The 20,848-nt window shown below is 41.9% G+C and overlaps 1 protein-coding gene across 1 annotated transcript in view; it reads left to right on the plus strand.

Annotated features, from left to right (window-relative positions):
- LOC133416381 (FRAS1-related extracellular matrix protein 2-like) overlaps window positions 1-20,848 on the plus strand; it is a 30,404-nt gene that overhangs the window by 5,866 nt on the left and 3,690 nt on the right. The window contains exons 2-19 of the mRNA XM_061703232.1: window positions 2,047-2,136; window positions 6,035-6,199; window positions 6,966-7,196; window positions 11,013-11,138; window positions 12,372-12,623; window positions 13,807-13,956; window positions 14,033-14,242; window positions 14,446-14,643; window positions 14,861-15,025; window positions 15,118-15,300; window positions 15,916-16,205; window positions 16,682-16,985; window positions 17,859-17,990; window positions 18,084-18,415; window positions 19,279-19,471; window positions 19,842-20,107; window positions 20,169-20,303; window positions 20,382-20,508. Of these exons, the coding sequence (XP_061559216.1) occupies window positions 2,047-2,136; window positions 6,035-6,199; window positions 6,966-7,196; window positions 11,013-11,138; window positions 12,372-12,623; window positions 13,807-13,956; window positions 14,033-14,242; window positions 14,446-14,643; window positions 14,861-15,025; window positions 15,118-15,300; window positions 15,916-16,205; window positions 16,682-16,985; window positions 17,859-17,990; window positions 18,084-18,415; window positions 19,279-19,471; window positions 19,842-20,107; window positions 20,169-20,303; window positions 20,382-20,508 (3,549 nt within the window). The remainder of the gene's footprint in view (window positions 1-2,046; window positions 2,137-6,034; window positions 6,200-6,965; window positions 7,197-11,012; window positions 11,139-12,371; window positions 12,624-13,806; window positions 13,957-14,032; window positions 14,243-14,445; window positions 14,644-14,860; window positions 15,026-15,117; window positions 15,301-15,915; window positions 16,206-16,681; window positions 16,986-17,858; window positions 17,991-18,083; window positions 18,416-19,278; window positions 19,472-19,841; window positions 20,108-20,168; window positions 20,304-20,381; window positions 20,509-20,848) is intronic.

Raw genomic sequence — 20,848 nt, forward strand, 5'->3', positions numbered from 1 at the left:
ACAATGAGAGCATTTATAAAGCAACATTCTTAACTGTAGCACAAGTGTCACAATAAGTCATCACTGCTTATATTAAAAAATAACAAATTTGTAATAAACATCAAATGTGCCTCTCCAATGTTCGAGGCTCTTTCGTCATATCATATTGGCATTAAATGTGAAAGTTTGTAAATAATGTAGAAAATCCCCAAAAAGGAGGCCATTTTATTATTTAAACGAAAGCTTTTCCTGCTATTTGAATGTTGAAAAAATCATGATGACTGCTGATAAAAGCGTTCCAAAGGCAGACTTGCATCTTTCCTTCTCTTTTTTATTTTCTTCTTTTTGGTCACTGTTAACTGTCTGCCTTTTGGCGTCAGGAAAAAAATGAAACAGGAGCCATACAAGTGTTTTTTTTTTTGTTTTTTTTTCTGTTTGGTTTTTTTAAGTAGAAAAAGAGCACTTTAGTCCTTAGGTGGGCTGACATTAAAATGGATAGATGGGCCAGTGTATCCATGAATGAGACTACAGAGAATATTTCAAAACAAAAGTCAAAATGTGTGTAAAAAAAAAAAAAAAAAAAAAAAAAATCCATATTTATTTTTAAAATCTGACATTTTATAACTTTGTTTTGTTTTTTTAAATCCACATTTATCTGCAAATTTACATAATTTAAAAAATGTATATCTTAGGTGACCTTTTGTTGTTTTTGGGGTCATTAGATGTTTGTCTCCTAAAAAATAAGTCCATGTGAGCCTAAAAAAAAGCTTAAACACTAGAACTGTATCTTTTTGTTTTCAGTGAACAATCCTTGCACATATTTCATTAGTGTTGGTATTGATTTTGAGCATCTCGTTTCTGTTGCGGTGTAATTAATTATTGCAGTTGATGTTTTGGCTTTGCCGATGAATAATGGAGACAGGAAGTGCGGATGATGGCGGAAAAAGGTCACGACGGCAATCTTGGTGATGGGAAGACATTTCGAGTCGGGTGCTGGTGGGGGACGTTTGCAGTCTGCCAGATGGGACACACCAGCCCACAGCTTTCTAGTTTAAAAAATATATCTATATAAATTGTCATATTAAATGATCTTAAGTGTCATACATAAGTGTTATGAATAATTGTAATAAGAAGCCAACCGATGTTGCTTTTAGAACATAAAAGATTAGCATTCAATAAAAGTGTCAACAAAGGTGTCATAGGAATTATTGAATTTGTGTTCTTTAGATGTTTTTGTTATTGTTATGAAATAGTTTTTTAAGATTAAAAGTCTGAATATTATAAGATAAAATAGTATGTATGTGTGTGTATATAAAATGTGTATATATATGTGTATCTGTGTGTGTATATATGTATATAATAATAAAATCATAACTTAAAAAGTCTTAATTTTATGAATTTGAATTTTACTTAAATCCCCATGAATGCCAAATGTATGTTCAGAAGTATTGGGACACTCCTCCTCCTGTCGTCATCTATTATTGACCTGCTGTAATGATTTTCTGGAGGAGGCACTAAGACCGTCTCGGAGAAAAAGAACAACAGAAAAAACACAGCTGCTGCTGTGGAAACAAAATCACCTGCTTTGTTGACATAGGATGCATCAGCTGTGTGCGTGTGTTTGAGAGTGCATTAGACTGTGTGTGTGTGTGTGCACGCATGCGTGTGTTTGAGTTTTAATCTGGAGGTCAGTGTATCTTCAATGAATTTCCTAATGTGGAAAATCGAAATGCAAATTATTTTTTCAATTGATTTTGATGTGCCTGCGACCCTAGTGAGGATAAGCGGTATGGAAAATGAATGAATCAATGAATGATTTTGATGTGGAGGGACAAAATGTTCTCCAAAAGCCTTTCTGCGTCATTTTTCATCAGGTTAAAAGTATTGAGACGCACTTCTTCAATCAATTCATTCAACAGCGCCTCCGCTGGTGGGTGCTGAATACTGCACTAAATTCCAATGGATTCTAAAATGTCCAACAATGACCCACAAAACCGCCTTGGAGGTGTCCCAATACCTTTGTCCACGGCATGTATTTGCTCTCTCATGTTGTTTTTTTTCTTGTAGCCGATATCGACGATCTGAACGTATGGTACTTCGTGCGGAAAGAAGAAAACACCACATCGGACGTCTTTCACTTCAGCGTGGAGGATAACGGTAAGACGACGTCTTGCATTTTAAATGACGATGAAATGCCATTTGGACGGCTACAAAGGAGTATTACTTGGAGATTTCAAGTCATAATTTCATGAGAATAAAGTTGTATGTTATTAGTTACGTAGTGTCTTAAGAGAATGAAGTTGGAATTTTCAGAGAAAAAGTCAGCAATATTACAAGAATAAATTCTTATTTTTAGATTTAAAAGGAATTTTTAAAAAGTTGGCCCTGATTGCCTTTCAGACAGCTGCCGTTCAACACCCAATACTGAAAAATCTGCGGGTCACCTTTGTCGTTTTGTCTGATTCTGTCAAAAAGAAAATCGTGGGAAGCGAGTGGCATTCCGGGCCGTCACCGGTTTAACACCCAGCTGGTTTTGACCTGCTTCCCAAGCCCCCTTCCCCCTGTAATCACGTGAGGAAATTACAAGCATGTGCCTGCAGGGGCGCCCTCGTTTCCTTCTCTGGCTCTCATTAGTCGCAATGCCGCCGGAGCTCGCCACTATCAAACGCATCTTTGGTGCCTGCGGGTGCCGCTTGGCAAGAGCGCGTTAGCCTTCCGATGCTAAGGAGAAGGGAAAAAAACACAGCTATGCAGTGGTTAAAGTTTACATTTTTGGCAAACCTGACCTGTTTTTCGTAAACATCATCAAGAACAGTTTGAAGTATTTAGCCAACGTGCCGGTTTTGTTTTCCGGAACATCCAAAATGAAAATTTTGAAAACTTCAAGCACAATTTTGAGTTTCTGTTGAAGCTAACGTATGAAAAGCTTAAGTCTTAAATGAGTACCATGTGTGTTTTTGTCATCATCAAAGACCAATTTAAAGATATGTAGAATTTTTTCATAATCAGTTTTTGAACACAACCAAAAAAATCGGAGTCTTTAATGACTAACTAGCATGTTTTCATAATCATTAAAGACAATTCAGTCTTGGACGAACCTTATGGAAGTGGTTTTATAAGAATTAAAGACAACGAGTCTTCCACGAACCTGTTTTTGTACATATTAAGGAAAGTTTTGTTTTGTCAATGACTCTTAATGTGTTTTTTTTTTTTTTTTTTTTATAAACATCAAATACAATTTCGAGTCTTTGGCAAACTTGAAGAAAATGAGGCTGCAATGACTCCATTTGTGTTTTCGTAAACATCAAACACAATTTTGAGTCTGCCGGGTGACTTTGATGTTAACAAAGACTCAAAAAACAGTGACGACAAATGTTATCCTGATGCGTTTGTAAACAAATTTCAAATTGTCTTTGATGTTTCTGAAAATGCAAGACACGAAAAAAAAAAAATGCATTTGATGTTTACAAAAACTCAAAATCGTCGTAGGTTCTAAATTGTCTTTGATGTTTTAAAAAACACTTGCATTTTGAGTCTGTTAACATCAAAGACAGGGTAGTCATCATAACCAACGGTCGCGTTTTCCAAAACATCAAAATCAATTCAATTTTGCACGTTTTCATATGAAGTTATATCAAAGACACTTTATTCGACAAAACTAAAATAAAAAAATTTCTGCAAACCTCAAAGACAAGACAACATAAGAATTACTTCTGTAGTTATATCCTAAAATACCATAGTGGCACACAGACAACAGAAGCTCTCCAGCAATAATTCATATTTACCTGCCATTTGATTTGATTCTTTAATTTATATTTCATCACAAACGCGTGACAGAGTTATTGCTCGTTTGATTACCACCTCCTCTCCTCACTATGTGACGTGAAACAAACAAACAAAATATATATACAAATTGCACTGCAGGAAATGTATGTCAACTTTACATTTTCGCCAGCATCTTAATGAAAACCATCAATCTGCTACAGTGAGGCGGGATGCGCTTTTATGGCATCTGGAGAGAAAAAGGAGCAACCGTATGTTTTTTTTTTAGTTCTATCAAAGGATTTTGAAGGACTATTACAGAGTTTACAGCAGCGCATATGCAGAAAGTCACCCTGCAGCATAACACCCAAAAGCCTTTAGGACACGCACCCACACACCTGAAGGAACGTTTGCGGTCCCTGTGAGCCACGCTTGCGGTGCTACAAACAGCTGAGCGCCATCTAACGCCTCGCGACGACTTTGCTGGCTACTGCAGGAAGCGAGGATTTAATCAGTGCGGTGTCCCGGCGGGGACGTGCCCGCCAGCAAAGCACCAAAAAACATCCAGATAACGCAAAACGTGCCGCTGATGTTTCCCCCCCACCAACGACGCTAATGAGTTCAATGCAGACGTTAAGATTCAGGCAATGTACATAAATTTGTACGAGACTGTTTTTTTTTAAGTAAAGAAAAAGCTTGCTTTTTTGTGAAAATACAATTTAGTATGACAGCTAATGTATGCGTTTTCATAACTCATAAGACAATTTCAAATCTTCAATGAAGCTAATGGATGTGTTATCAAAAACATACGTTTTTTGTAAATACAAGACGATTTAAAGTCAAGTAAACCGAATGTACGCATTTTCGAACACATCATGCAAAAACGTTTTTTGTCTTCAGTGAAGTTTGTAATGTTTAGTACGTAGCTTTGTTAAAGTGTAATTTTTTTGTAAACACTGAAGACAATTTACTGTTTTATTTACAGAATATTTGAAATGTCACAAAACGTACTGTTTTGAAAATCAAAAACAATTTTGAGTCTTTCGCGAACCTAACGTACGTGTTTGAGAACACATTCAGGTTTTGTTAAACATGCAAGACCATTTAGTCTTCAATGAAGCTAATCTGTGTTATTGTAAACGTATGTATTTTCATAATATCAAAGTCAATTTCAATTCTTCAATGAAACTCATATACGTTATAACGTACGCTTTCACGTTTTCGTAAACATTAATGGCAACTGCAAAAGTCTTTCCTGAACTAAACACACACATTTTTGAAGGAACAACTTGTTTTTCAACCATCCAAGACCTTTTAAAGTCTTTCGTGATGCTAATCTCCATGATATTGTAAATGTTTTTTTCCCCTAAACATCAAAGGCAATTTAGTCTTCAATTAATCTATGCACACATTATCATAAATGTGACTTTGTAAAATAGTTCTCAATGAAGCTAAGGTACATTTTACTGTAAACTTTCATGTTATTCTCAACATTAAAGAAAATGTAGTCTTTAGTGAACCAACATTTAAAGTCTTCATTGAAATTAATGTACTCGTTTTCGTAAACATTTACAACAATTTAAAGTCTTCACTTAGGCTACGTCTTATGTCTTTCGTCTCTCTCTGAAGCTAATGTATGAGTTATCGTAAACATGTTTTTTTGTAAATACCCAAAACAATTTGTATTTGATAACCAATCAGAGATTTTGTAAATCATCAAAGCAAATTTTGAATTTGTAAAAAAAAAAAAAAAAAATGAAATAGAGAGTGCGAAAGGGGCGCAAAAAACAAGACTTAAGTCATTAATTTTTGAAGCACTAACATGATGAATAATGTATGTGTATGTGCGCGCGAGTGTGTGTGAGCCACATGCTTCCATTATGTATAACACACACTTCCACTTGACCTGTCTGAAGGGTTGCATTGTGGGTGAAGAGGGAAAAGCCAACAGAAGAAAGCAAAAAAAAAAAAAAAAAGTGTTGTCGTGAGGTGAAAAGTTCAACTGTGTGACTGTGAGGTGTCAGAAAGCACAACGGAGAATTTCAGAAGAGAACATTTGTTCACTTCAAGCCTGAGGGCACACGCACGCACGCACGCGCATACACACACACACAGACTTCGATCCAGAGTTTGCTGCAACCTTGATTTTTATCTTAGTCCTCATGCTACTTAAATGCTGCTATAAACTACAGCCTGTAGCGCAGTCTGTGTATATTTTTACAAGGCGTACAGTATGTTAGGTTAGTGGAATACTCAAGTTGTTAATTGTTTTTAAATGGCGTGTTTGCATCAGGCGGGAACAAGTTGCCGGGCCAGGAGTTCCGCCTGGACTGGTGTTGGATCTCGGTGGAGAAGGAGTACTACGTGGTGGACGAGGGGGACCGGGAGGAGGATGGCGAAGTCTTCCTGGAGGTGGTGCTCAGGCGGAGGGGCTACTTGGGGGAGACCTCCTTTGTAGGTCAGCAAAAAAAAAAAAAAAAAAGTCAAATAAATTATATCCACACAATCAAATAGTTACTAATTCATTCATTTGCACGCTCACCATCATTAATGAGCGCACTTTTTGGCATTTAACAACTCACGTTTTTAATTGACTTCTCGACCAATCGGTGACCCTCCTTCATTCGCCCTTGATTAAGTTTGATGTTAATGAGCAGAAACACAGTTGCCAATCATGTAAATTAGCTTTAGCCATGTTAACACAGTACTCTTCAAGTCGTACCCCTGGCTTGAAACCCTCATTTGAAGCCATAAGCATGACTTCAAACCCGAACTTGAAAGTCCTACTAGTACTTCCCTACTTTCTCACCCTTTTTTCCTTCCTTCCTTTTGTTCCTTTACTTTCCTTCAATTCCATCTCCCTGCCTTGAGCTGTAAGATGGCTGAACCTCCAAAAGAGGCTTGATAAATTACGTAGATATCTATATCTATCTATCTATCTATCTATCTATCTAACTAACTATCTAGCTTTATTCCATATCGCCTCCCTTTTACTAATGAAGCGTGCCGTTCTCATATTTGACACAAAATTTCTATCATCTTTCCTTAGAATATTTAGAATTCCGTATTTGGTGCGTTTGATGTCTGGCAATGTGAGAAAAATAACAAACAGAAGAAGATTCTCTCTTTGCGTCTGTAAAAAAAATAAAAAAAATCAAATAAAAAACTTCTTAAAAGGCTTTGCAGACAAATTAGCCCGACACTTGACGTTGTGTTCCTTTCAGGCATCGATACTCAGGATGGCAGTGCCAAAAAGGACCAGGACTTCAGGGGCAAGTCCCAGCGGCATGTCCAGTTCAACCCGGGCCAAACCAGGGCCTCCTGGCGGGTCCGGATCCTCGCCGACGGCAAGTACGAGCGGGCTGAGACTTTCCAGATCCTTTTGTCGGAGCCCGTTATGGCGGCGTTGGAATTCCCCGCCGTCGCCACCGTGGAGATCCTGGACCCCAATGACGGTTAGAAATAAAGCAAGAAACTATCACAAAATGCAAACAGAGATGCTAACGAGACGCTAACTGAGGTGAGAGCTAGCCAAAGTAAAACAATAGCAGAGATTAGCTACCGGAAACTAACTAAAGTAAGTTTTTTTAAAAAGCTATGGGGTAATATCTAGCTGAGGCGTGAGCTATTAAAAGTTAGCCGAAGTGTTAGCTTGAAGCTAAATTAGCTAAATAAGGTAAAAGCTTTCTTGCCATGTTAAAAGCTAACTAAATTGGAAGCTAACAAAAGTAACAGGTTACAAAGTTAAGAGCTGCTCAATGCGCTGGAAACCAATTTAGGTCAAAATTGAGTACATTAATAGCTAGGTGAGATGCAAGCTAACTACGCTAAAAGCTTGAGATCACAACAAAGCGAGTTAAAAGCTAACTGAGGGTAACGCTAACTGATGTACCTGCCGCGCGAGGTAAACGCAAAAGGTGGGATAAAAGCTAACAAAAGTAACAGTGACCAAATGCACTGAAAGCTAATTTAAATCAAAGTCAAATGAGATGAAAGCTAACTGACGTAAAAACTTCGTACATTAGTGAAAGCCAGGTTAGATGAAAGCTAACTCCGCTGAAAGATAATTGACATCGCAGCAAAGTGAGTTTAAAGCTACCCAAGGGTAAAGCTAACTAAAGTAACTGCTGCGCAAGGTAAACACCTGGTGAGTTGAAAGCTAAATGCTCTAAAGCTAATCAAGAGTGACGGAGTGAAAGCTAAACGATTAACCGCTGACCGACGTAAAAACCCACTGTAACAAACGCTCGCGGTGTTTAAAACTAACTGAGATAAAAGCAGTCAGTCCCAAACTAACGCATGTAATAGCTTTGCAAGTTACAAGCTAACTGGGTTCATAGTTTTGTTTATTTACGCAAGAATTGTAAGTCATTTTAAGCAGTTTAAAAAGTTTAAAGGTTTATTAGAGTCGTAGTTCCGGAGTTTGCAATTGTTGCGATCTGTCTCGGCCACCGTAAAACTTGATATATAGGGCACTATATAGCAGATATGGAGAGATTCTCAACACAGCTGAAAGTTTGTCAGTGTAGTTTTGCACATTACCATAAAAAGTACATCAGACAGTAAGAGAGGAAAAACTAGTCGAGTTTTACTCTTAGAGACATGCTTATTAATTTAAGAAAAAACACGGCGTAGAAGGTGGAAGTTGTTACATTTCGGGTCGAGACGAAGCGCTGCCCTCCAGACATGCGCATGCCTTAAAAGCCAAAGCTCAGAGTGACGCGTCACTGTCACATTAGACAATCTTCACAGGCCAGTGAGTAATGAAGTCACAGGGGAGACAAAGTTGGACACCAGAAGGATGATGATGAGAGCGCGTGTCAACGGGATGGAACATGAGCTCGCTTTATGGCGCAAAAAAAATAAATAAAATAAAACACTCCACTCGAGAGAGAGAGAGAGAGAGAGAGAGAGAGAGGGGGGGAAAAAAGATGAAGGACGGCAGGCTTGCTGTTACATTGAGGATGTTTGAACTTTGCGCTCCGAGCGCAGACGAAAAAAAAAAAACACTAACGACAAGCGATAACATGGAGGCTGAGGGAGACAACATAATGGCAACTGGTAGATTGTCTCAAAATGACCTGACCATTGTTGGTCCCAGGAGAAGTTTTTCAAGGACCGCCGCAGAATCCTAACACCAATTAAACATAATTACCATCTGTAACCTGAAATGCCATAGGAATTAAAATGTTGTTGGAGGAAAAAAGGTTTCATGTTACAACAAATAATTCATTTTTTCGAAAAGAAAATTGTACTGAAGGTCATATTTTTTTGGAAGAAAACAAAGTTGTAATGTTTACATGCGCAAAGATGTGTTTTGACTGGGTTAAAATATGTAATAATTTTACGAATATATAAAGTATTTTACCAAGATAAAGTCGCAATAATATTATATTAAAGTCAAAGTTTAACAAGGGAAGAAAGTCAATTTAACAAGTGAATTTAAAAAAAATACAACTTTATTCTGTAATATTACAACCTATATTTGAGAAAAGATGCCTTTAGTGTCTAAAAATAGGTCTACATTCTCGGAAAAGAAAGATTCTTAAAATGACATCTTTTGTTCTTGGAAAAATAGGGCTTTAATTATACACCTTTTGTTCTATTTAAAAAAAAACTTTACTATCTAAAAAATAGGATGGTATTCTTTAAAAAAAAAAAATAATAATAAAATTTTCCTCATAAAGGAGGACTATATTCTAAAAAAATTTATTCTTTAAAAAAAATCTGATTTCTTTTTTTTAATTATTTTTTTTAATTTATTTTTTTATTTTTATAAAGTTATCGCACTACTCGTCACTTTAAACCGCATACACTCCTTGAAGTCTCAGCGCCCCTTGCACAATGGTCATTGCACCGGTCTATTACAATATTAGTCATTCGAACTGCTCTAAGTGCTAGAGGACTCTGCATCTTTTTGCACAATTGTTTTTTGTCAATGTCTTTATGTCCCCAAAGTGTTCTGTAAATTGACTGTTTGTTGTACTAGAGCAGCTCCAACTACCGGAGACAAATTCCTTGTGTGTTTTGGACATACTTGGCAAATAAAGATGATTCTGATTCTGAAAAAAGAAAAACAAAACAGGACTATATTGTGGAATATATATCCATTTTGTTGTTGAACAACACAACATTATTCCTGGTAAATATATGTATTATTTTGTTCTAAAAAAGGATTATCATCTAAAAATAGGACTGTATTCTTTGAAAAATACACCTTTTGTTCTTGGAGAAAATAGGATTTTATTCCTGTTATGATACTCCTTTTGTTCTTAAAGTCTTTATTCATGCAGGGCTGTCTAATTTCGATTTTTGTTTTACTCTACTTTCTACAACCAGGTTGGCATATACCTGGATGAATGAGTTTAAATAAAGCGAATTAATACATTTTTATGTGATATGTCACAATCGTATGAGAGCTTTAAAGTGGGCCAAAATGTGTATTGTTTTGTTTCTTATTTGGTTTAATAATGCGCTGGCCCTCACATACACAATAATAGAAGTGATACAAAGTGCCGTGCTGTTGTTTTTTTTTCTCTCCTAAAAGAAAAGCCTGAAATGCCAAATGGGAATTCTTCTTCTTGTAAATGTCAGCGACGTTGACATATGAGCAAAGAAGACCAAAAAAAAAAACCACTCATCATCACCCACAAGAAGAGAAGAAGAAGAAGAATCATCTTTTATTGTTATGAACATGCATGCATGCACACGAAATTTGTTCTCTGGATTTAACCCATCACAGTGCACACGTACATGTTAGTGAATGTTACTTTATAGCGCACTTAGCTTCTGCCTCAAATAGCAAGTGAGCATTTGGCCTCATTGGATGTAATTCAGATGTTTTTTATTTTTTTATTTTTATTAGCTTTTAGCTCATCCTTTAAAAAAAAAAAAAAGGTTGCAACATGCTATGAAGGAATACAAGCTGTCTTCAGGTTGTGTGGTGACATCGTAAATGTGCCCCCTTTGCTTCCTTTCTTTCACCCTCATGAAATATTTAAAGTGAGACCGTTGCCTCCTCACTGAGGTGAACTTGACCCACTTGGCTAAACAGCAGCATCGCATTGTGTGTGCCTGTGTATGAAGCCCCTGGGGAAGGGGGGGACATTATGCCTCACCCCTACGGCACTCCTGGCTTTCCCCTCCTTCACTCTTGCCAGCCACTTTCATCTCCCTCCACACCCCCCATTCACTCTGTCATGTTGCAAATGCCCTTTTACTCGTATTATTTTCTGTTCAATTTGACACAAAAATGATTTGCCTCCTTTCAGAATCGAACGTCTTCTTCCCAGAGGCTCTGCTGTCGGTGGAGGAGGACGTGGGCCGTTTGTCCATCCCCGTCCATCGCAGCGGCGACATCAGCGAGGAGCTGATGGTGCTCTGCTACACGCAGCAGGGTATGGACTCACTCTTAATGCCTCACCTCGCATATTACCATATTCACCCACACTTACTACAATACTTCATTCTAGAGGGGAGGCGCTCATTTAAATCAACACACGACCCATATAGTTACCGTAGTGTCTCAAATAATGTCTTCAGCTTTGAATAGTAATCAGCACGTGAGTTGCCCGCTTGCAAAAATTAACGCCTCACCTCAAATAACAGGTGGCGGTAATTAGTTTTACTATGCCATGGATGTCGTTACGAAAGCAACACAGCAGCGCTATTAATTTGTTATAGACAAATCATTTCATAATACTGGTAAGTCACAATATAAATTAACATATTTTATTTTATATTTTCGGCATGTTTTATTATAATAATAATAACATTTAAATATGTATTTTTAACAAATTATTCTCACAATTTAGTAAGAGTTTGTACAAAAAATATATATAACTAGTAGTAAATACTGACATATTTTTGAGTCGCTTGAAAGAGTTTGTTTCTTCAATGCAAGAATGTTATAAATAAAATCCTAAATTCTTTGAAATGAGGGCAAAATTGATGCAATAAAAACGAAGACATTCTGTATGTTGTATAGAGATTTTTATACAAATTATTGGCTTTCAAGCTCAGCATTTCCGCCATGTTTATGATATTTTAGAGCAGCTGTGTTGCTCATGCACACATAGTAATGCAAAAATAGTCCATCAATGAATGTGTACACTTTTTTTATGACGTTTGGCAACCCCATCAACTGAAAGGTAAAAAAGAAAGAAAGAGAAATGGTTTTTAATGAAATGCAAATGTATTCACATTAATTGTAGGTTGGGGTGCACTTGATATGTCGGACTGAAGACTGCTTAAAATGCAGGCAGCACTGAGACATCCAAACACAGGCAAGAGCAATTGCTCGGCTGTGATTTTGCCTTAAAAGCCGCTGAAAGGTCATTCCCATTCCCATTAGCAAAGCATCTCATTAGTGCGGCGCTCCTCAGGAAGGGTGACATTTTGTTGTTAGCATACTCCTGTGCTAATCGTCATCATCATGACACATCTTATGATCAATATGGAGATGAAATTACTGCTTGTACACCATCCGTCATTTGGATGTTTTTCCTTAATGTTGTGACAATATTTTTCCGTATGTGCTGACATAAGCGCTGGGAAACACCAAGAGACACACTTAATTATCTGGTCAAATGTCTATTGATTCCACCTTCTGTCTCTTCCTGTGCGCCAAGGTTCCGCCACGGGTACGGTGCCCACCACCGTCCTGTCCTACTCGGACTACATTTCCCGTCCGGAAGAGCACGGCAGCGTGCTTCGCTTTGACAAGGGCGAGCGGGAGAAGGCGTGCCGGGTGGTGGTCATCGACGACTCGCTGTACGAGCCCCCCGAGAGCTTCAACGTCACCCTCTCGGTGCCCGTGGGGGGCCGTCTGGGCCTGCGCTACCCCTCGGCCAGAGTCACCATCCTGGAGGATCAAGACGACGGTCAGGCATTGGTGTCTTGCTTTTTTTCCCGCTCTAATTTGCCATCAAAAGCGTGAAATCACAGAAAGTTTTGCCTCAACTACTCTGTGACAATCACCTACTATCCATCGCAGACACGAGTCAGAATTTTCGTCTCGCTGTCATCTGCTTTTTACTTGGACGACATTCACCTCTGGAGTCCACTGGCATCCTGGTGGGTTCCTGGGGGAGGCATGAAGGATACATTGGGAAGTAAGACAAAAGGGATGGAGGTGGGAGAAAAGAAAGTGGCGGGAGGGAGGCTGGCGTGAAAGAGTGATAGAAGTGAACGCAGGCGGGGTGCACTGGAATGAAGGTAGGAGGGATGTAGATTGCAAGGGGGAGGCACGAGGGTGTCCGGAGTGAAGGAGGTGGATAGGAGGAGAGGCTTGGCGGGGGAGAAGTAGGAAGGCAGGAGCGATGGAGGGGTGAGGTAGAAAGTGGAAGGCAGCAAAGGGGACGTGAGACGCAGGAGTGAAGGGGGAGGCAGAAGTGTTGGACGGGGAAGTCTCGGGGAGGAGTCGCAAGTACAAACGGTACATTCCGTTACGTTGGGTGTGGACAAAAAAAAGTTGGACAACACTCACAATGCAGAAGGTGGACAAAAGTATGAAGGTGCAGTGTATTTTTGTGAGCTCACGCTGGGTGTAATAAAAATATAATGAATATTTAATTAACGTGATTGAATAAAAACTGATAGTGTAACAGATAAAAACATCACTTCAACGCATGGCCCACTTACGGCGTAAAAATGGAAAACAATTTGGAGTGTTTGATGCTGACAATGATGGCGGGAAAGGGAGAGAAAAAGAGGGAGAGAGATATTTTTGGAATGATGTCTGATTTTTAGGAACGAGCGAAAGAGAGCGAGAGAAACGATAAACTTTTCCTCCTGTCACTTTTTTCTTTTTTCCCCCCACATGAAAGCGTCGCGGAAGATGAAACCGCAGCCTCAGGAAACACTTCAAAAAAGATCTTTGAGCAGTCTGGAGGAGGCGCTGTGTGTGTGGGGAGGGGTGCATGCACACACAAAGCACATTTGATGCACAAAAGCATCAAATCAAAAACATCAAAAACATGCACATGTACACACGCACGATACCTACGTATGTACTGAGATGGACCCATGGCAGCCAATGTAACGATTAAGTTTGTGTGACCTCAGCTCCAATGTTTTATTTTGGCGAGGAGGACCGTCGCGTGGACGAGAGCGACGGTTTCGTGGAAGTCAAAGTGTTCCGCACCGGCAGCGACCTCTCCAAATCCGGCACCGTGACCGTCCGCTCTCGTAAATCCGAGCCCGTCTCGGCGGAAGGTGAGATCCCGTCAAGGTGAAGTTTGTCAACTCATTTTTTCCCACCTTTTCATCAATCATTTATCAACGTCCTCAGCCGGAGTGGACTACGTGGGCATCAGTCGGAACCTGGACTTCGCTCCGGGCGTGAGCGCGCTGACGTTTCGGGTCAACATCCTGGACGATCTGGGAAGACCCGAACTGGAAGGACCGGAGACCTTTGATCTGGTCCTTCGCATGCCGGTGAACGGCATCCTGGGAGAACCGGGAAAAGTGGCCGTCGCCATCGACGACTCCTTGTCTGACTGTAAGTCACCGAAGAGCTATGGGGAGGTATCGAGTTTGGGGTTAGGAGATGGGGGATTAGGTTTAGGGGTTGGTTTAGATTAGGGATACATTTGGGTTTAGGTTAGGTTGCGAGGTAAGTGGAAAGGGTTAGGCTTAGCTTCTGAAAGTGAGCCCCTTCACCCCACCCCACCTCCACGCTGAAGTCCTAACTGTATTCGACAGTACCCAAGGTGCAGTTCCATGAGGCGGTCCACTCCGGCGAGGAGCACCAGGGTCAGCTGGTGGTGATGGTGTACCGCAGCGGCGACCTGCGCTTCTTGTCCACCGTGCGTTGCTACACCCGGCAGGGCTCGGCGCAGGTCGCCTCTGACTTTGATGAGCGGCCCAACACCGACGCGTCTGTCATCGCCTTCTCACCTGGTATGTCCTGGTTCCTTGTTACAGCTTTATTCCTCATACTTTTCCTCAAAATCCTACACAAAGCAATGACAAATGACATAATTTGTTTACATTTCTGTGCCAAGCATACGCACGTACATGGCTGGATTAGTCTACTGTCCGTCGCAGGCAGGGAATCCAACGAAACCCGTCACCTCATTCACCTTCCTTTGATGCCACAGAGACATTTTGTTTCCAGGTGAGACGGAGAAGCCCTGCGTCCTGTCGCTCGTGGACGACTCGCTCTACGAGGAAGTGGAAGCACTCCGTTTGGTCCTCGGGAGCCCGAAGAGTGACTCGCAGTTTGGCGCCTCGCTGGGTGACCTGAAGGAGACCTTGGTGAAAATCAAGGACACCGCAGACAGTAAGTCAGATCAAGATACCCCGAACTAGAGTTGGGCGACTTCTCTGACTTGATATTTTTTTCCCATGATCCTCCTCTCCACCCTCCTTTAGAGCCCATCATTCGGTTTTCCGAGACCAAATTCAGCGCCAGCGAGCCCAAAGTGGTGGGCGGCGTGGCCAGCGTGCGGATCACCGTGGTGCGACTGGGCGACACCTCTAAGGTGTCTGTCGTCCGCGTTCACACCAAAGACGGGTCGGCCGTGTCGGGGGAGGACTACCACCCCGTGTCCCAGGGTGAGTCTTCAGGGGATCACTAAGCATACTGATAAGTCTGGTAGTTGTTGGACCTTCGGAAATTGAAAACGTCCTGATTTCTGGGGTAAATCTTTAGCCATGCCTTTCTCTCAGGGTGTTTCGGGTCGTAGGTTTAGTAACTCATGTAGGAAATATAGTTTTTGTTTTTTGACGTGCACTGCACCTCACTAAGGGAGCTCACTAAGTGTGTCGGTAACTGTCTGAACTTCAAAAGTCGGATTTTTGGGGTAAACCTTTACCACTTTCAGGGCCTTTTTGTTTGCTTTTCTTAACATCGAGTAAAATTCCTCCCTCCTCAGTTAATAGAAAAAGTTTAGACACGTGTGAAACGAGATTCTCTTGCGGGAATGTGGAAATTAATGAACATAGATTTATTCACTGATTTCTCATTTCATCCTGAGCTGGAGGGGAACGGTAACGTCTGATCAAGTCCACCAGAGGGTCCTGTAGTATTTAATTGACTTTCGATGCTCTGTTGGTAAGGTCGAACCCTGTGTGTGCGTGCGTGCGTGCGCGTCTCTGTGTGTTGTGTGTGTGTGTGTGTGTGTGTGTGTGTGTGTGTGTGTCCATGTCTGTATGAGTGTTTGTGTCCAGACATTGTGTTCAAGCAGGGGGACAAGGAGCACGTTGTCCATGTTGAGATTCTATACGATGGCGTGGCGGAGACGAGAGAAGCCTTCACGCTGCACCTGAAGCCCGACGACAACATGGTGGCCGAGACGCAGAACGCCAAAGCCACAGTGTACATCGAGGAGGCCAACAACATGGCCGACGTCACCTTCCCCTCACTGCCTCACGTGCTCTCGTTGCTCCACTACGACCACCAAGCCGCCACCACGGGGGGTTTGCATCCACCTGCCGGTTACCCCGTCATCTGTGTGACCGTGAGTTCACCTGCAATGACACAATGGACATGTTTGGACGCGTGCATGCGTGCGTGCGTGTGTGTGTTTTGTGTGTGTGTCTCCTATCCCCCAGAGAGCGCAAATGAAGAGGTCTTGTCAGAATGGAGGCTCTGAATGCTTCACCTGCAGGCCTCAGAGACTCTTCAAAGCTTCTGAGCCACGTTGACAGCTTTCTAAATATAGACACCTAAAAATATGGCAAATACACGTCCCTCTTTTCCCGTCCCGTCATTTGCGCTTCGTTTCCACCCCCCCCCCCCCTATATTGTGGATTTTTAGGGAATTGTGTTTTTATGTTTTTACAATATCCATCCAAGTCCAAATTTAGAACTATAAACTTTTAAACTATAGACCAAAAAAATTATATAGTTTCTCTATAGCGTGGATTTTCACACCTATATCTATATCCCTCGCAATAAACATGGGTTGACTTGATCCCGCCTTCTCTCCTGCAGGCCTGCAACACCCGGTACCCGGACTACGACAAGACGGGCTCCATCTGCGTCAGCGAGCACATCAACGACACCCTGACGCGCTACCGCTGGCTCGTCAGCGCCCCCGCCAGTCCCGACGGCGTCACCGGCCCCATGCGGGAGCTGGACTTCGACACCTTCTTTACCTCCTCCAAGGCCGTCACGCTGGACTCAATCTACTTCCAGGCGGGCTCGCGGGTCCGGTGCGCCGCTCGGGCCGTCAACTCCAACGGAGACGAGGGCCTGGAGCTCAGCAGCCCCGTCGTCACCGTCAGCCACGAGGGAGGTCAGGTGCACATTTTGTCCGGGATCTTCTGCACATGGCGCAATACAATAAAAGGAAAGTTTCAGGTTTGGGGTTGCGGGTTGGAGTGAGGTTTGAGATTTGGATTAGGATTAGAGTTAGGGTTGTTTTTAGGGATACAGTTAGCATTGGGGCAGTGGCGGCTGGTCCACAGAGGGTGCTAGGGTGATGCCCTACCGCTGACGGTGGTCACCTGATTATTTTCTTTCATGACAAAAAATGAAGTGAAAGTATTTATAATAAAATAAAAACATTTTGAAATTTATGTATATCTACAAGGTTGAGCAGTACTGAAAATGGATGGATGGGTGGGTGTATATCTATTTTGTAGTTAATGATGATTAAAGTTGTTTCGTTCATCTCTGTTGTCTTGTTTTGTGACGCATCTGGCGTGCACAAATCTTTACCCATTGACTCGCGTTGAAAGTTTGACATGCGCAGTAGGTCCTCTTCAATGCTATAAATAAGGCCAGGGTGGGGCGCTACATTCCAGTGCCCCACGAGCGCATTTGCCGGTTGTATCTCACATAACTGCCTAAAAGGAAATATCAAACGCAAATCTTTTGTATTGGATAAGGTACAGGGGCGTGTCCTAGTTGGTGACGTCACGAGCTGCCATTGGGTTGGCCCAATTTAGACAGTTTGTCTATTTGTGAGCGTCTGTGTGTAAATTGTGGCCTACAGCAGCTCCTTGCGAGTGTTCTCGTTGGTGTAAAGCATGGAGTGAAATTGAAGTTGTCGTTTAGGTTGGTTTTAGGGCTAAGTTCGAGGTTTTAATAAATGTTAAGGGTTATAAGATTAGGTTTACAAACGAAGCTCAAAAACATTCTATTTATACGTTTCTTCCTGGTCAAGGTATGTGCCAGCCCCGCAAGATGGGCACCGTGGGCGCAGAGCCTTTCTCGGCCAAGTTGCGCTACACGGGAACAGACGACCCCAAACGTCCCAACCTCATCAAAGTGACCGTCACCATGCCGCACGTGGATGGTAGGTGGCGCTTGTGAGATGTAGCGTGTGTCTACGTGTAAACTGTATGTATTCGTAATAAGAGGAGGTGACATGGAAACCATCCTTTCGCAGGTATGCTTCCGATCATTTCCACGCGTCCCCTCAATAATTTAGAGCTGACCCTGAGCCCGGACGGCACCCGGGCGGGCGACCACCGCTGCTCCAACTTGCTGGACTATGACGAGGTGAGCACGGCCCACGGTTTCCCGAAGGCGGACACGCACGACCCGGAGAGCGCGGGGACCTCGGCGCCCTACCAGTTCAGCAGCGCCCTGCGCGGGAACGCCACGCTACGCTTCTACCGCAACCTCAACCTGCCGGCCTGCCTGTGGGAGTTCAGCAGCTACTACCGCATGTCCGAGCTGCTCACCGACTGCGGCGGCGCCATCGGCACCGACGGACAGGTGTCAACTGTTTGGTTTTAGGTTAAAATTATATTTTATTTAACTGTATCTTGTATTATTTAGAAATTATATCGACTTGTTATTTTATTGAAATTATATATAAGCATTTTATTTCTTTACAAATTGTATTAAAAATTATTATATTTCATTAGATTTAAACCAGCTTCTATGATCAATATGAATACCGTTTTAGTAGTACAGCTTTAAGATAATTATTTTAAACTTTTTATTGACACTACCTGAGAGAAATTTCATTTTAAAAATGTTATCATATTCAATCAATTTGTATAATTCTAATAATAATGATTTATTGTTAGTAGTAGTCGTGATTAATTGGATTCATTTCCTAAAGCTTTTATTCTTTTTATTAGGTGTTATTTGGCTTCATTTCCAATAACTTATATATATATTTTTTTTATTTTGTAACTTTTGTTGATTATGTTTTTCATTTTCAGTGGTTAAAGTTGAAATGTATTTCATCTAATTCAATAATTAGTTTTTAATTTAATTAATTATTTAGTTTGAATTGTATTACTTTTATTATTATCATTTATTGTATATTTAAAATAATTTTGTAGTTTTTTTTATATTACGAACGTTCAGGCGACGGTTTGGCACTGAGCAGTTTCACAAATATACAGTTGAGCAGCGACATCTTGTGGCTGGTTTACAAAACAATGAACAGCTAGTTCAAAATACAAAATATTTTTACTGAAGCAGGTCAATTAAAAAATATAATTTAAATTACAGATATGGGCAAAAAGAACTCAATGGTCTCATCCCAAAACAAAGAAATGGGATATATTCCCTCATTTCTGCCTTACAGGTACTGCACAGGAGTCAAACTGTGTTTTTGTGGTCAGGTCCTGAACTTGGTGCAGTCGTACGTGACTCTGCGCGTGCCCCTCTACGTGTCCTACGTCTTCCACTCACCAGTGGGCGCGGGCGGTTGGCAGCACTTTGACCTCCGCTCCGAGCTGCGGCTGACCTTTGTGTACGACACCGCCATCCTGTGGACGGAGGGCATCGGAAGCCCGCCGCAGGCCGAGTTGCAGGGTACGTGAGTTTGCTTAAAGTCTAAGCCATGGAAAAGATGGCTTCGACTTTAAGATGGAACTGGCAGTGGAAGGTGGTAGTGGGGGAAAAAAAAACGTTACTAGTAAGACAGACATTCTACTAGTGTGCTGAATTGTTTTACTAGTGAGGACAAAGATGTTCTAGTACATGGATGTCAAATAGATGCTTAAACCTCTAAAAACAGGAAGAGGCATCTTCTCCCACTTTGCCACTTTCAATATGCCAGCGACGTTGCCGTACAATTCCGCACTGAGGCGGAGTCTCAGTTTATGTTTTGATGTATACGGTCGGAACGGTCGCCGTTTTGCGCCGGTCCGCTTCACGCGTTGTCTTGTGGTTTTTCGTGCAGGATCGCTGTACCCCATCAGCATGCGTATCGACCCGCACGGACGCTTGCTGGTCAACTTTCGTACCAAAGCTCGCTTCAGGGGGTTGTTCGTCCAGTCGCACGCCACGGGACGCATTCCGGGATCTCCGGTCTTGTCAGGGACGTCTGAGCAGTCGACGGTGATGAGCGCGACCCATCCCGCCCTGACGTTCAACCTGAGCTTAGTGAGGAGCGAGCCCACCTTCAACCAGCCCATGCAGCAGTGGACCTTCATCTCCGACTTTGCCGTAAGTACGAGCGACGTACGTGCAGCCGCTCGACGTGCTGATGAAATGCGATCGGTCGCAGGTGCGAGACTACTCGGGGACCTACACTGTCAATCTGGTCCCCTGCACCGCCTCACAGAACACGGAGTACTCTGTGCCGCCCGTGTGCATCCCCAGCGAACCGGTCGCCTTTGATGTGGATATCCGATTCCGGCAAGTAAGTAAGGCTGATTGGAAACGTTTGGGCACGATTTTGTCTTGCGTCGCTATGCTAAGCGTTAGTGTCTGTGTTCAGGTGAGCGATCCTGTGGCTGTTGAGTTCAGTCTGAACACTCAAATGTTCCTGCTGTCTAAAAGAAGTTTGTGGCTCTCTGACGGCTCCGTCGACATCAGCCAAGAGAGCGCTGTCGCTTTTTTGGAAGGTAAGCAGACTCGTGGTGTCCCCCAAGGCTCAATTTTGGGTCCAGGACTTTTGAACCTCAAGAGGCGATTGTGATATGTACAGTATTTCAATACACTGTCAAAATTACATGGAAAGCTATTCCTGATCCCCTACTCAGTGTGAGACAATTCACTCGAATTAAGATGCATATGATTCACTGCAATTACGATGTGATTCACTCCATATGCTATCCGATACATTGTACTCCAATTATGATGCAATTTACTCCAATTGCGATACGATTGACTCCAGTTATGATACGATTCAGTTTGATACTGTTCACTCAGTTGCAATGCAATGTGATGTGATACCATATGATT

This window comes from Phycodurus eques, chromosome 17 (assembly GCF_024500275.1).
Source record: "Phycodurus eques isolate BA_2022a chromosome 17, UOR_Pequ_1.1, whole genome shotgun sequence".
Taxonomy (NCBI): Eukaryota; Metazoa; Chordata; class Actinopteri; order Syngnathiformes; family Syngnathidae; genus Phycodurus; species Phycodurus eques.